We start from the raw sequence: 17325 nt of genomic DNA, 5'->3' as shown, positions 1-17325 counted from the left end.
TGAAGAAAAAATGCAAAATGAAGGAAGGAAGAGGAAAGAAATAAGAAAAAAAAGACAAAATGAAAAAGATAAGATAAAGTAAAGAAAAAAGAAAAAAAAAAAATCAGAAAAAAGGCAAAAAAATAAAATCAGTAGTGCAAAGCATTACGACCTCCAGATGGTGTATTTTCTGCCAACGGAGTAATGGCACTCCCTTGACACAATTGTTTGATGCCAGTAAATGTTTTACAGAGATTTGACAGTGATCCTAGAGATCCAGAAGATAATAAATGTAGTGATGAGCGGGCACTACCATGGTAGTGCCCGCTCATCACTAGTTACGAGTACTGAGCACCCGAGCATGGTAGTGCCCGCTCATCACTAGTTACGAGTACTGAGCACCCGAGCATGGTAGTGCCCGCTCATCAGTAGTTACGAGTACTGAGCACCTGAGCATGGTAGTGCCCGCTCATCACTAGTTACGAGTACTGAGCACCTGAGCATGGTAGTGCCCGCTCATCAGTAGTTACCAGTACTGAGCACCTGAGCATGGTAGTGCCCGCTCATCACTAGTTACCAGTACTGAGCACCTGAGCATGGTAGTGCCCACTCATCACTAGTTACGAGTACTGAGCACCTGAGCATGGTAGTGCCCGCTCATCACTAGTTACAAATACTGAGCACCTGAGCATGGTAGTGCCCGCTCATCACTAGTTACGAGTACTGAGCACCCGAGCATGGTAGTGCCCGCTCATCACTAGTTACGAGTACTGAGCACCCGAGCATGGTAGTGCCCGCTCATCAGTAGTTACGAGTACTGAGCACCTGAGCATGGTAGTGCCCGCTCATCACTAGTTACGAGTACTGAGCACCTGAGCATGGTAGTGCCCGCTCATCAGTAGTTACCAGTACTGAGCACCTGAGCATGGTAGTGCCCGCTCATCACTAGTTACCAGTACTGAGCACCTGAGCATGGTAGTGCCCACTCATCACTAGTTACGAGTACTGAGCACCTGAGCATGGTAGTGCCCGCTCATCACTAGTTACAAATACTGAGCACCTGAGCATGGTAGTGCCCGCTCATCACTAGTTACGAGTACTGAGCACCCGAGCATGGTAGTGCCCGCTCATCACTAGTTCCGAGTACTGAGCACCTGAGCATGGTAGTGCCCGCTCATCAGTAGTTACGAGTACTGAGCACCTGAGCATGGTAGTGCCCGCTCATCACTAGTTACAAGTACTGAGCACCTGAGCATGGTAGTGCCCGCTCATCAGTAGTTACCAGTACTGAGCACCTGAGCATGGTAGTGCCCGCTCATCACTAGTTACCAGTACTGAGCACCTGAGCATGGTAGTGCCCGCTCATCACTAGTTACCAGTACTGAGCACCTGAGCATGGTAGTGCCCGCTGATCACTAGTTACAAATACTGAGCACCCGAGCATGGTAGTGCCCGCTCATCACTAGTTACGAGTACTGAGCACCCGAGCATGGTAGTGCCCGCTCATCAGTAGTTACCAGTACTGAGCACCTGAGCATGGTAGTGCCCGCTCATCACTAGTTACGAGTACTGAGCACCTGAGCATGGTAGTGCCCGCTCATCACTAGTTACGAGTACTGAGCACCTGAGCATGGTAGTGCCCGCTCATCAGTAGTTACGAGTACTGAGCACCTGAGCATGGTAGTGCCCGCTCATCAGTAGTTACGAGTACTGAGCACCTGAGCATGGTAGTGCCCGCTCATCAGTAGTTACCAGTACTGAGCACCTGAGCATGGTAGTGCCCGGTCATCACTAGTTACGAGTACTGAGCACCTGAGCATGGTAGTGCCCGCTCATCACTAGTTACAAATACTGAGCACCCGAGCATGGTAGTGCCCGCTCATCACTAGTTACAAATACTGAGCACCCAAGCATGGTAGTGCCTGCTCATCACTAGTTACAAATACTGAGCACCCGAGCATGGTAGTGCCCGCTCATCACTAGTTACAAATACTGAGCACCCAAGCATGGTAGTGCCCGCTCATCACTAGTTACAAATACTGAGCACCCAAGCATGGTAGTGCTCACTCATCACTAGTAATTAGACGTCAAAACGTGAGGCACAAATTTGCAAAAGAAAGCCCGGAGGGGAACACAGCAAGGTTAAATTTTGGGGAGATTAGAGACCAGTATAGATCAGAAATAGGACGACCGCGAACAATTTTATTGAAGCTGATACTGGATGTGATGGCAAAAAACAAAGATGACGACAACGGTGGGATGGGGACATGATGCACTCATAACTCCATCACAAGTTATGAAAGAAGCTGTGCATTCGCTCCAAAAAAAACAATGAAAATGAAAAACAACATCTTAGAGGAACTTTGCTCTAACATGGAACAGAGGTGGAAAGAACTATTGCCCCAGGATTGCCAAAGCATTCTGCTCCTTAATTCCCCCCTGAGCGCCTGAATGGCCTGTAAAAATCCTGCAACTGAGAGCTGAGCAGAAGACCCCGATGAAAGTCTCAGGGGTAACGAGAAGCCCCAGAAGCTTAATGTCCAGGCTGTCCAAGAGAATGAAGCTTTACAGATCGCTCTGCTCTGAAGCATGGCAGAGTGTACGCAGACCCCGCAGCCACAAATACACAGAACACAAAAATAAACTATTATTTATTAAACACTAAATAATATTCTGTATATAAAAATGGTTGTATTTCAGCCTTAAATCTTTGCTGTTGGAGTAACTGTTTCCGGACAAGTCCCATCCATGATGATTAGGAGGCTCCTGGAGAATCCTATATGTACAGGTTGCTTTGGACTTCTTTAGTCGTCACTGTTTTCTTCAGCGATTCTTCAATCCTATCATATTTCTAAAAATAATAAAATAATTCAAGTTAGTCTCATCATTCTTTATTTAAGGAAGTGTTAAATATAGTTAGGTCAAGAAATTTTTGAATCTTCATGATTTCAGCTCTGGAGGACACTTTTTATTTAAAGTGAAACAACTGAGATGCAACCAAAGTGGAGAATTTCAGGTATAATTAAAGGGGTAAACAAAAATATCCTGTGAAACGTTTAGGAATTGCAGCCATTTTTCTACAAGTTCTCCTCATTTCAGGGGCTCAAAAGTAATTGGACAAATTTACTTTACTAAATAAAATGTTCCTATTTAATCCTTTCCAGCAATGAGGCTTGAAGTCTTTGGTCCATGGACGTCACCATCGCTGGTCTCCTCCGGTGTGAGGCTTTGCCGCCTTTACTGCGGTGACTTCAGTTGTCGCTTCTTTGTGGAGTTTTCTGACTTAAGTTTTTTCTGCTTCATGGCAAATGCAGCTCAATGGGGTTGAGATCTGGTGGTGACACGGCCACTGCCGAAGATTCCACTTTTTCGCTTTCGCAGTATATATTGGGTCATTGTCCGTCTGTCTGTGAAGCGTCATCCAATTATTGCTGCATTTGGTGGAATCTGAGCAGAAGGTATCGCTCTGTGCACGTCAGAAATCATCTGGCTGCTTCTGTCTTCAGTCACATCATCATTAATCACTAGTGCCCCATGACCATTGTTAGCCCTGCATGCCCGGCGAACACACCGCCTCTGCCATGTGTTACAGAGGATGTGCTGTGCTCTGGATCAGGAGCCGTTCTACGCAGTCTCCAGACTTTCTTCTTCCCATCATAGGTTGATCTAAAGGCCCCGTTACACGCAACGAAGTATCTAACGATATATCGCCGGGGTCACGGATTCCGTGACGCACATCCGGCATCGTTAGCGACGTCGTTGCGTGTGACACCAATGAACTGCAGTTAACGATCAAAAATACTCAACTTATCGTTGATCGTTGACACGTCATTCATTTTCAAAAAATCGTTGATTGTTGAGGACGCAGGTTGTTCGTCGTTCCCGAGGCAGCACACATCGCTACGTGTGACACCCCGGGAACGACGAACAACAGCTTACCTGCGGCCGCCGGCAATGAGGAAGGAAGGAAGGTGGGCGGGATGTTTACGGCCACTCATCTCCGCCCCTCCGCTTCTATTGGGCTGCTGCTTAGTGACGCCGCACGAACCGTCCCCTTAGAAAGGAGGCGGTTCGCCGGCCACAGCGACGTCACTAGGTAGGTAAGTCCATGTGACGGCTCCGAACGATATTGTGCGCCACGGGCAGCGATTTGCCCGTGACGCACAACCGACGGGGGCGGGTACGCTCGCTAGCGATATCGCTGCGTGTGACGGGGCCTTTAGTCTCATCTATCCTTTGCTGCTTCTCAAGGACTGAGTGGCTCCTTAAGATGTTTTGGCAAAGTCTAATCTGGCCTTTCTATTAAGGCAGATTAATGGTGTGCACCTTGTGGTGACCCCTCTGTATTTGCTCTCATGAAGTCTTCTCTTAATGTTGGACTTAGATACTGAACCACCAATTTCCTGGAGAATGTTCTTCACTTCAGTGGATGTTGCGATGGTCTTTTCTTCACCATGGAAAGGATTCTGCGATCATCCATCACTGTTCTTCTGTGGACCTCTAGGTCGTTTTGAGTTCCCATCTCACTTCTGTTCTCTTTTTTTTCCGCAGAATGTTCCAAACTGTTAATTCAGCAGCTCCTAACATTTCTACAATCTCTCTAATGGGTTTCTTCCATTTTTTTTTCCAGCCTGATGTTCTGTTTCTCTTCCATTAATGGCTCCTTTGGCCGCATATTGTGGGTTCACAGCAATGGCTCACAATACAAATGCCACACTTGGAATCAGCTCCAGACCTTTTACTTATTTAATCAATGAAGGATTAATGAGGGAATAGGCCATGCAGCCCATTATAGAGCTTGTCCAATTAGTTTTGGTCCCTTGAAAAAGAGGCAGCTGGATATAAAAGAGATGTAATTCCTAAACCCTTACTCCAATTATGATGTGAATATCCTCAAATTAAAGCTGACAGTCAGCACGTTAAGCCCATATTGATTATATAACTGTATTTTCAATATGTTTTGGTAAACTAAAATGCCAAAAGAGGTGTCACTGTCCAAATATTTCTGGACCTAACAAATATATATGTCATATCCACATCAGTCCCACCAAACTCCTCACATACAGAATATTACAAAAGTGAGTACACCCCTCACATTTTTGCTAATATTTTAGAATATCTTTCCATTGGAAAACACTGAAGAAGATCTGACCCTGTGATACAATGTACAGTGTCAGTGTACAGCTTGTACAACAGTGTACATTTAATGCCCTCTAAATAACTAAAGACACCATTATTAAAGCCTGTTAGTGTTTAGGCACTTTTTTTTTTTATAAAGTCCCAGATAAACCCTTTAATACCTAAACCCCCCACCCCTGTAACCTCTGCAGCAATGCTGGTAGCACTCATATGTCTGTTTTGAAAAGACGACCTCTGGCTATGACGCTGAACACGTGCACTCAACTTCTGTGGTTGACCATGACGAGGTCTGTTCTGAGTGGAACCTGTCTGGTTATACCACTGTATGGTCTTGGCCACAGTGCTGCAGCTCAATGTCAGGGTGCTGGCATTATTCTTACAGCCTTGCCCATCTTTATGTAGAGCAACAATTTTTTTTCTTAGACCCACAGAGAAGTTCTGCCCTTCATATGCTGATCATAGCTGCAATGTGATGTGTTGCATTCTTTATTAAAACCAACAAATCTTACCGCTGCCAGACGACTCATGTTCTGACATGACAGCACCGGGCGAAACGCTTCAATTGTGACAGAGTCCAGTTTGGTGACATCGGTGAAGCACTGGTAGAACACAGCCGGGATCCCCCACACCTGACAGTGCGCCATCACTGCAAAAATTGGATAAAAAAATTACTGAATGTAATAGGGACAAAGGAAAAATCTCAAGGCGTCTTGGTAAACACTTATCTTTTCTTTAAATATAGCCAAATAAAAATTGAAATTACCTTCACAACTGTTATTGAATAAAAAGCTCCATTTAATGTATACAGTTCCCACAAAGAACTATATGATGCCAAGGTGAGAAACTACAAACTCAACCCCTACGGTCACAGGATCCCACCGCTTTCTTGCTAATCCACCCTGAATACTGTAGAGACATCTCTAGTCAGTGCAGATCAGGAGTGCACACAATTAGCAAGTTATGGATCCTTGAGAAGACGTCTAAAGAAACTCCTGCTCACATTCCCAGGTTATCGTGGCAAAGGGAGGGGGAAACAACACAGGCTTCACATTTTGGCTGTTGGGGCTTCTGGGATTTTCAAACAAGAGTCAAGGTGAGACTTCAGAAGGAGAACACAATGAACTCAGAACCTGCAGCTTCACAGGAAACACCCACTGAGAACACAACCTGCAGCTAAACCAAGGAGAACGCACTCTGAACGCAACACCTGCAGCTTCACAGAAAATACTCATTGGGCGTACACCCTACAACTTTAAAGGGAATACTCACTGAACACAGAACATGCAACTTCACAGGAAACACCCACTGAGTGTATAACCTTCAGCTTCACAGGAAACACCACTGAGTGTATAGCCTTCAGCTTCACAGGAAACACCACTGAGTGTATAGCCTTCAGCTTCATAGGGAAGACCCATTGATCTCAGAACCCACAACTTCACAGGAAACACCCACTGTGTGTATAACCATCAGCTTCACAGGGAAGACCAACTAAGCTCAGAACCTGAAGCTTCACAGGAAACAACTAATGAGTGTATAACCTTCAACTTCACCGGGAACACCCACTGATCTCAGAACCTGCAACTTCACAGGAAACACCAACTGAGTGTATAACCTTCAGCTTCACAGGGAAGACTGACTGATCTTAATACCCACAGCTTCACAGGAAACACTGAGTGTATACCCATCAGCTTCACAGGGAAGACTGACTGATCTCAGAACCCGCAGCTTCACAGGAAACACCCAGAGTGTATAACCTTCAACTTCACCGGGAACACCCACTGATCTCAGAACCTGCAACTTCACAGGAGACACCCACTGAGTGTATACCCATCAGCTTCACAGGGAAGACCAACTGAGCTCAGAACCTGAAGCTTTACAGGAAACAACTGAGTGTATAACCTTCAACTTCACTGGGAACACCCACTAATCTCAGAACCTTCAGCTTCACAGGAAACACCCACTGAGTTTATAACCTTTACCTTCACAGGGAAGACCGACTGATCTCAATTCCCGCAGCTTCACTGAAAACACAGAGTGTATAACCATCAGCTTCACAGGGTAGACCCACTGATCTCAGAACCTGCAACTTCACAGGAAACCCCCACTGAGTGTATACCCATCAGCTTCACAGGAAACACCCACTGAGTGTATACCCATCAGCTTCACAGAGAAGACCAACTGAGCTCAGAACCCGCAGCGTCACAGGGAACACCCACTGAGTATATAATCTTCAACTTCACCGGGAACACCCACTGATCTCAGAACCTGCAACTTCACAGGAAACACCAACTGAGTGTATAACCTTCAGCTTCACAGGGAAGACTGACTGATCTTAATACCCGCAGCTTCACAGGAAACACTGAGTGTATACCCATCAGCTTCACAGGGAAGACTGACTGATCTCAGAACCCGCAGCTTCACAGGAAACACCCAGAGTGTATAACCTTCAACTTCACAGGGAACACCAACTGAGCTCAGAACCTGCAGCTTCACAGGAGACACCCACTGAGTGTATAACCATCAGCTTCACAGGGCAGACCAACTGAGCGCAGAACCTGCAGCTTCACAGGAGACACCCACTGAGTGTATAACCTTCAACTTCACAGGGAACACCAACTTAGCTCAGAACCTGCAGCTTCACAGGAAAAAAAAAAAAAACACGGAGTGTATAACCATCAGCTTCACAGGGAAGACCCACTGATCTCAGAACTCGCAGTTTCACAGGAAACACTGAGTGTATAACCTTCAGCTTCACAGGAAACACCAATTGAACTCAGAACTGTGAGGTTCACAAAAAGCCTAAGTTCAAGACCTGCAGCATCACAGGGAACAACCACGGCACTTGGAACCTGAAGCTTCACAGGGTAGACACACAGAGTTCAGAACCTACATCTTTACAGGAAATATCCCACTGAGCACAGACCCCGCAGCTTCACAGGTTTCACCCACAGAGCTTAGAACCTGCAACTTTACAGGGAACATGCACTGATTGAGAACTAACAGCTTCATAGCAAACACCACCAGAGCACAGAACATTCATCTTCATATGGAACATCTACTGACCTCAGAATCTACAGATTTACAGGGAAAACTCAGTGATCTCAGACCCTGCAGCCTTACATGGTCTGCAGCTTTACAAGGAGGACTCACTAAACTTAGAACCTGCTACAAGGAAAATACCCACTGAGCTCAGAATCTGCAGCCTCACCGGGAACACCGACTGGGCCTAGAATCTGCAACCGACAGCCGCTGCCAGAATTATAGGATGAACTGTTACTATTAATACTGCTGGTCAATATTACCCGCTGCAGGCAGTCCGTCCACGATATTCGGCTGCTCCAGATAACTGCAGGGCGTGCCGTCTGTGTACTGCTTTGTTGTAACCACTTTGAGAAATGGGACGGCCAGATTATGTGTGGACTCTGTAGTTTTATAGTCCGTGATGGGACAAGTTGAGAGGACGGTCACCTTAAGAGAAGACTTCTGGAGACAACGGAAAACCTAGAAGAGACAAAATGAGGCAAAGAACTTAAACAGAAGACGTCTAGTTCTGATGGTTGACAACTGGCCTTCTCCAAGACAAGAAACTCCATCTGTGTAGTTGTCAAGTCTCATCAACTAGGCAGATCCACCAAAAAAAGACACTAAGAAAACTCTGTAACCATCACTTATGTTCTCTCACTGCCAATGATACAAGCTATGGCCAAAATATTAGGTACAATCTCCAGTTACCAAAGGAGTGGTAAGAGATGTCTGGTAAGAGGGTGACAACAAGAAGAAAAGCTCTTGTATCTATGACAGGGGCTTTTCTTCTTGTTATCACCCTCTTATCAGTCAGTGAACTCTGTAACATTTAGGGGAATCTTTAAGGGGTTTTTTTTTTTAGAAGGTGCCATCTCCTGTGTCTAGGCAATACAGTACAGATATTTCGGGCACACACAATACCTCCCATCATGATCAGCTAGATTCCTTTGTAAATTTCCCTGTGTTTGGCGGAGGAGATAGAGAACGTGGATGGATGTAATCTCCGAACATACCGGAGGATAAGGTAATGACAAACATCTCCACTGTCCAAAAACCAAACTTTTCACTCATGTAAGGGGGGGGGGTCTGAGATCACAAAAATGGGAGTCTCGAGTTCCCTACGTAAATGGATAGCATGTTGGCGAGTGCACACTGTGGCGTCATTCATTTTCTGTGGGCCTGACCGGGCAAGCGTAGTGCAGCGCTTATCGCTCCGTCAGTCCCATACAGAAGGGAAGGATACATAGGTCCATAAAACATATTAACTCTTTCTAGATCCTGGACTTGGAAGAACCTACTGCTAGAACGATTCTGTATACCAATACCCACTTGTTAAAAAACTGATGACGTGACAGAAAGAGCCCCATCCCTGGTTAACCACATAGATGCTGCGGCCGACACTGACCGCAGCATCTAAGGCATTAAACAGTCCGGATGAGACTTATCTCAAATCCCGGACGTACATCACAAAGTCGAGGGGTTATGGTAGAAAAAATCCACTTTCTAAGGGGTGAATCTATATTTTCTGCCCCAAACAGCAGTTTTTATGGACCAAATACCACATGTGCTTAATCTACTGAACCCCTGAGGGATCATTCAGTCTCTCACCTTCTCGCACCACTGGAACTGCTGATCTTCAGCCACAAAGGACTTACACAGGCATAGCATCACCTGAAACACAGGAAACTAAATAGGTAATGGCAGCCGTCTAGTGCAGGTCTCAGAAAGCGTGAAATCTACCTCGTATATCATCAGGAGCCCACCCTGCTGCTCTCACCCTCCCTCATACTTTATACTGCAGCTCTGCTTTTTCTGATTGTCAGCACAAGCTCACCACAAAGATGATATCCATTACATAAGCTATAAGCTAGAAGTTACCAAACCATGAGTAAAAAATATACTGAGCCTCCATAATGGTGGAGCCTGAAGTCTCTTGGAGAATCCAGTACCACAGATTCTGCACCTGCTGCCACTTACTGAGGGATCCGAGACGGATCGGTAGAAGGTACAGGATGATGGAGACGTGGTTGTGTGGTCTCGACATCTCTCATTCCATAAATAGATAGAGCCGGCGACCTCCCAGCTGCCGGAGCTCAGGAGATAGGAGGACAGAAACCCTGGGGACACAAACACAGGACAATCACTTTACTTCAGTACATTGTGAACGCATCACACACAACCACAAATGAGAAGATATTGTCCTTCAAGGCTATGGCACGGATTTTATTTTTGTTCTTATGCTTCATAAATACAAAAAGAACATTATTTTCTGAAGGAGGAGGAAAGTATCTTTATTCAGGGAGGGCAGAGCACACATGCTGAAAATAGGGAGCAAAGCAAACACAACACAAGATGTAAATGTAAGTAACACAGACTGTATAAGTGTAAAGATTAAGAACTAGACCCATGACAGAATCTCTATATGGGGAACACAAAGTCTTCAACATCTGTCAATGAGATGTAGAAGGAAAATTTACTCCAGGAATGATGCTGTGCTGAAACAGGAGAACACTTGAAACCAGAAGCATCCTAGATAGATACAGAGCTCACATCCAGCCTATATTACTGGGAGACACACACAGAGCTCACATCCAGCCTATATTACTGGGAGAGACACACAGAGCTCACATCCAGCCTATATTACTGGGAGAGACACACAGACCTCACATCCACCCTATATTACTGGGAGAGACACACAGAGCTTACATCCAGGCTATATTACTGGGAGAGACACACAGAGCTCACATCCAGCCTATATTACTGGGAGAGACACACAGACCTCACATCCAGCCTATATTACTGGGAGAAACACACAGAACTCACATCCAGCCTATATTACTGGGAGAGACGCACAGAGCTCACATCCAGCCTATATTACTGGGAGAGACACACAGAGCTCACATCCAGCCTATATTACTGGGAGAGACGCACAGAGCTCACATCCAGCCTATATTACTGGGAGAGACACACAGACCTCACATCCAGCCTATACTACTGGGAGAGACACACACAGAACTCACATCCAGCCTATATTACTGGGAGAGACACAGACCTCACATCCAGCCTATATTACTGGGAGAGACACACAGAGCTCACAACCAGCCTATACTACTGGGAGAGACACACACAGAGCTCACATCCAGCCTATATTACTGGGAGAGACACACAGAGCTCACAACCAGCCTATACTACTGGGAGAGACACACACAGAACTCACATCCAGCCTATATTACTGGGAGAGACGCACAGACCTCACATCCAGCCTATATTACTGGGAGAGACACACAGACCTCACATCCAGCCTATATTACTGGGAGAGACACACAGAGCTCACAACCAGCCTATACTACTGGGAGAGACACACACAGAGCTCACATCCAGCCTATATTACTGGGAGAGACACACAGACCTCACATCCAGTCTATATTACTGGGAGAGACACACAGACCTCACATCCAGCCTATATTACTGGGAGAGACACACAGACCTCACATCCAGTCTATATTACTGGGAGAGACACACAGAGCTCACATCCAGCCTATATTACTGGGAGAGACACACAGACCTCACATCCAGCCTATATTACTGGGAGACACACAGACCTCATATCCAGCCTATATTACTGGGAGAGACACACAGAGCTCACATCCAGCCTATATTACTGGGAGAGACACACAGAGCTCACATCCAGCCTATATTACTGGGAGAGACACACAGAGCTCACATCCAGCCTATATTACTGGGAGAGACACACAGACCTCACATCCAGCCTATATTACTGGGAGAGACACACAGAGCTCACATCCAGCCTATATTACTGGGAGAGACACACAGAGCTCACATCCAGCCTATATTACTGGGAGAGACACACAGAGCTCACATCCAGCCTATATTACTGGGAGAGACACACAGAGCTCACATCCAGCCTATATTACTGGGAGAGACACACAGACCTCACATCCAGCCTAAATTACTGGGAGACACACACAGAGCTCACATCCAGCCTATATTACTGGGAAACATACACAGAGCTCACATCCAGGCTATATTACTGGGAGACACACACAGAGCTCACATCCAGCCTATATTACTGTGAGAGATACACAGAGCTCACATCCAGCCTATATTACTTGGAGAGACACACAGACCTCACATCCAGCCTAAATTACTGGGAGACACACACAGAGCTCACATCCAGCCTATATTACTGGGAAACATACACAGAGCTCACATCCAGGCTATATTACTGGGAGACACACACAGAGCTCACATCCAGCCTATATTACTGGGAGAGACACACAGAGCTCACATCCAGCCTATATTACTGAGAGAGACACACAGACCTCACATTCAGCCTATATTACTGGGAGAGACACACAGAGCTCACATCCAGCCTATATTACTGTGAGAGACACACAGAGCTCACATCCAGCCTATATTACTGGGAGAGACACACAGAGCTCACATCCAGCCTATTACTGAGAGAGACACACAGAGCTCACATCCAGCCTATATTACTGAGAGAGACACACAGACCTCACATCCAGCCTATATTACTGAGAGAGACACACAGAGCTCACATCCAGCCTATATTACTGGGAGAGACACACAGAGCTCACATTCAGCCTATATTACTGGGAGAGACACACAGAGCTCACATTCAGCCTATATTACTGGGAGAGACACACAGAGCTCACATCTTCTGACAGTATGTGGCCGCTGAAATACATCGGTTTATGTATTAGTCTACAGTAGTGTTATATAGCGAGACTCCTTTCAGCAACTTGTCCTTAATGTCCTTCTTGCATACAGAAATTAACTGGACCCTTTGTGGCACTTCAGAAAACCTTCTATTTTGTCGACACAACTATTACAGCAGCTATTATATTTCATTTGCCTTTGTGATGTTCCCCCCCAAAAAAAGGAAGTAGCACTGAGAATTTCAGGGGAGGCAATAACCAGTCCTTCCATATGAAGGTAACTATACTAATAAGGACAGTGGTGCATATAAAAGAGGCAGAAATGGAGATGACTGGGGAGTAGTGATGGGCGGACCGGGACTGTAAAATTCCGGATCCGGGCGGGTTCAAAAGTATCTGGGTACCAGAACATTTCCCGAAGTTATCAGGAAATTCAGAGTACCTATCCAGATCAGGCAACTCGGGTAATTAAAAAAAAAAAAAGGGAAAAGCAAGCGCATTATTCTTACCAGTCTCTCACATGGCTGTAACACTGACTCCGGGGCCGTTCATACTAGTTCCAGGGCTGCTCATTAATTTCATGCATATGCACTGCTTTCCCCACCCACCGGCAGTCCTGGCGTCTGAGACTGGTTGCAGTCAGACGTGCCCCCACCCTGTGTCACAGCATCTCTGACTGTATGCAATTACAAACGCTGTGTGCGTGTCTACATTGGTGTATAAATAAACAATTGGGGTAGGGTCCCCCTATACAGTATTATGATACCCAGCACAGATAAAAAGCATACGGCTACAGGCTGCAGCATTTTTTTATTATTTAAATAATTTAAGAAAACCGGATTTCGGTTCCCCCAATTTTGATACCCAGCCAAGATAAATACGACAGCTGGGGGCTGGTGTTCTCAGGCTGGGGAGACCCATGGTTATTGGGTCCCCCGGACTAAAAATAGCAGCCTGTAACCACCCAGTATTATTGCCTCCATTGGGTCCTATAATTTATACACCATATTCCTGCATCATATCTGCTTCTCCTGGTAAAAAAAAATTTAAAAAAAAAAAAAAAAAAATCGCATCAAAACTGCATCATGTTTTAATGCGTTTTTTTTGCCAGAAGATGCAGATTAGGTGCAGTAATATGGTGCATAAATTTGAGTACCAAATCTGCATCACTTCACAAAAAAAAAACCCACAGCTTTCTGCCAGGAGATGCCGGTCTGGAAACTCAGTGACCTCACCTGAGGTGAGGTCATTGAGTTTAATGAGGTCCCTGAGGTCACTTTACCTGCAGTCACTGGTGGAGGACCGTAGGACCCCCAGCTGTGAACGCAAATAAACCGAGCGGTCACCGCTCATCACTGTGGCTAAGTCTCTGCCTGAAGCCCACAGCACTGTTCTGTGCCCGTGCTATAACTTTAGTATGTAGTAGAGCTGGAATCGTCATGGGACCTCGTGTGGATTACGTCGGAACTGAGTATTTCAGGGGTTAATAAATTGGTGAAAGAGGGTGTTTTTTGTATTTTATTTTAAATAAAGGATTTTTTTTGTGTTTGTGTTTATTTCTTTTCACTTACAGATTAGTAATGGGGGGGTCTCATAGACCACTACTCATTACTAATCTAGGGCTTAGTGGCAGCTTTGTGCTGTCATTAACTCCTTATACCCCCAATTGCCACCACACCAAGGCAATGGTGAGGAACCGGGTAAAGTTCCAGGATTGTTGCATCTAATGGATGCGAAAATTCTGGGCGGCTACAGGCTGCTATTTTTATTGCTGGGGGGCCCAATAACCATGGGCCTACCAAGCCTAAGAATACCAGCCCCCAGCTGTATCATAGCTGGGTATCAAAATTGGGGAGGAATGCACGCCATTTTCCAGAAATATATATTTTTTTTTTTTTTTTTTTTTTTAAAACTGCATGCGGTTCCTCTTATTTTGATACACAGCCAAAATAAGCGCAAGACTGGGGGCTGCAGCCTGTCACCATATGCTTTATATGTGATGGGTATCATAATATGGGGGGACCCTACATCAATTTAATTATTTTTACACCACTATAGGGACGCACACAGCGCCTATGACTGAAAGCAGTCAAGACACTGTTACACACGATGGGGGCGCGATCTGACTGCAACCAATCATAGACGCCGGGACTGCCGGTAGGCAGGGGAAGCACTGAATATGTATGAGGGTTAATGAGTGGCCCCGGACGTAGCGCCACAGCCGCGCGGAATACTCGGTAAGTGTAACACGTTTGTTCTAATCCCCCTTAGCCCTTTCTTTCACCATTTTAAAGAACCTGATTTGGGCCCCCATAGACTTATATGGGGACCGGCGTACGGGCAGAAATCCGAGATCAATTGTGGGCCGGAACCTATTTTGGTTTTTTTAAACCCAGTTGGACCCGCTGATCCCGGGTATCCACGGGTCCATCATCACTACTGGGGAGGTCACACAAAGAGCATAAGAACATCTCCATCAGGTGGATAATCAGCAGCACAGAGCATTTCAGGACAGCAGATATGATGGGCAAAGAATCGCTTATAATGACATTTATAGGAACAGAAGCAGTGTTATTATAGGGGCGTTACATTGACAAGGAGGCAGGGCCCAACCAGCAGCACAGAGTATTTCAGGAGAGTTCATTTTTCAGTGTGACTTGATTTTGTTAGTAAATCTATATCCATGTATATAACATCTGCTGTGATACCTGCGGCGTTGTCCCCGACCCCCAGGATGAGGCTGGAGCAGGGCAGCGTGCGCTCCGCAGAGTTCTCCATGGCTGCGCTACTGTCAGGGCTCCACATAACGGTCACTTCCCTGAAAAGACACTATCTATACGTCAGGTCTGAACCAGCGCATAATGGAAAAATATATCACTGGGAAAATCATAGGCTGCAGGGGAGAGGGGGTCTCTAAAGGAAGAGGAAACCGACCACTTCTGCAGAGGTGGCCATTAACAAATCCAACAAGCTGTGAATAATAAAAGAAAAAATCCATCTGTTCTTCAACAGTGAGAGGAGTTATATAAGGTCAATCGCTTCATTTTACAAGCACTTTGCATTTTTTCCCCATTTAATAAGGTACAACAAGCCCCCAAAGGGGTTAAAAATAAAATACACGCGACTTCCAACACTGAGGGTGAACGTCACCCACGAAATCGTATATTATCTCCACGTCCCAAATATTATAATCCTGCCTTATAATAATGGATGCGATGCAGTCAGATGGGAAAGACTCAATTACCTTTTTCGTGCTAATTCCCTCCTGATCTCCTTGTCCTCTTCATCCAGCTCTTCTGCTTCTTCTTCCTCCTCCTCATCATCATCCTCCTCTACAGCCCTGGAGAACACAGATACAACCTCCCCGAAGAAGGTGGCCATGTCTATTGTGTGCAGACTGTGGCAGCAGGAAGTGGCTGTGCAGCATGACACAGGAGAAATGGAGGAGGGATCAATCCTCACCTCTCACCACTAGAGGGAGCCTGGAGTGTGCGAGCACGGATCTATACTGCAGTAATGGGAAGCAGCCGCCAGAGGGAGCCTGGAGTGTGCGAGCACGGATCTATACTGCAGTACTGGAAAGCAGCCGCCAGAGGGAGCCTGGAGTATGCGAGCACGGATCTATACTGCAGTACTGGAAAGCAGCCGCCAGAGGGAGCCTGGAGTATGCGAGCACGGATCTATACTGCAGTACTGGGAAGCAGCCGCCAGAGGGAGCCTGGAGTGTGCGAGCACGGATCTATACTGCAGTACTGGAAAGCAGCCGCCAGAGGGAGCCTGGAGTGTGCGAGCACGGATCTATACTGCAGTACTGGGAAGCAGCCGCCAGAGGGAGCCTGGAGTATGCGAGCACGGATCTATACTGCAGTACTGGGAAGCAGCCGCCAGAGGGAGCCTGGAGTGTGCGAGCACGGATCTATACTGCAGTACTGGAAAGCAGCCGCCAGAGGGAGCCTGGAGTATGCGAGCACGGATCTATACTGCAGTACTGGGAAGCAGCCGCCAGAGGGAGCCTGGAGTGTGCGAGCACGGATCTATACTGCAGTACTGGAAAGCAGCCGCCAGAGGGAGCCTGGAGTGTGCGAGCACGGATCTATACTGCAGTACTGGGAAGCAGCCGCCAGAGGGAGCCTGGAGTGTGCGAGCACGGATCTATACCGCAGTACTGGAAAGCAGCCGCCAGAGGGAGCCTGAGTGTGCGAGCACGGATCTATACCGCAGTACTGGAAAGCAGCCGCCAGATGGAGCCTGGAGTGTGCGAGCACGGATCTATACTGCAGTACTGGAAAGCAGCCGCCAGATGGAGCCTGGAGTGTGCGAGCACAGATCTATACTGTAGTAATGGGAAGCAGCCGCCAGAGGGAGCCTGGAGTGTGCGAGCACGGATCTATACTGCAGTACTGGGAAGCAGCCGCCAGAGGGAGCCTGAGTGTGCGAGCACGGATCTATACTGCAGTACTGGGAAGCAGCCGCCAGAGGGAGC

General features: G+C 46.6%; 1 protein-coding gene across 1 annotated transcript; it reads right to left on the bottom strand.

Annotated features, from left to right (window-relative positions):
- Positions 1 to 2161: 2161 nt before the first annotated feature.
- Positions 2162 to 16289, bottom strand: PSMG1 (proteasome assembly chaperone 1). Its single transcript, XM_075332904.1, has 7 exons — positions 16087 to 16289; positions 15551 to 15660; positions 10120 to 10259; positions 9751 to 9813; positions 8421 to 8619; positions 5628 to 5764; positions 2162 to 2830 (listed from the first exon to the last, which is right to left on the bottom strand). Exons 1-7 carry the CDS (start codon positions 16221 to 16223, stop codon positions 2756 to 2758), a joined length of 861 nt encoding a protein of 286 aa, XP_075189019.1. The 5' UTR covers positions 16224 to 16289; the 3' UTR covers positions 2162 to 2755.
- Between the last annotated feature and the right edge of the window lie 1036 nt (positions 16290 to 17325).

This window comes from Anomaloglossus baeobatrachus, chromosome 2 (assembly GCF_048569485.1).
Source record: "Anomaloglossus baeobatrachus isolate aAnoBae1 chromosome 2, aAnoBae1.hap1, whole genome shotgun sequence".
Taxonomy (NCBI): domain Eukaryota; kingdom Metazoa; phylum Chordata; class Amphibia; order Anura; family Aromobatidae; genus Anomaloglossus; species Anomaloglossus baeobatrachus.
This window is presented reverse-complemented; position numbering and strand designations above follow the sequence as displayed.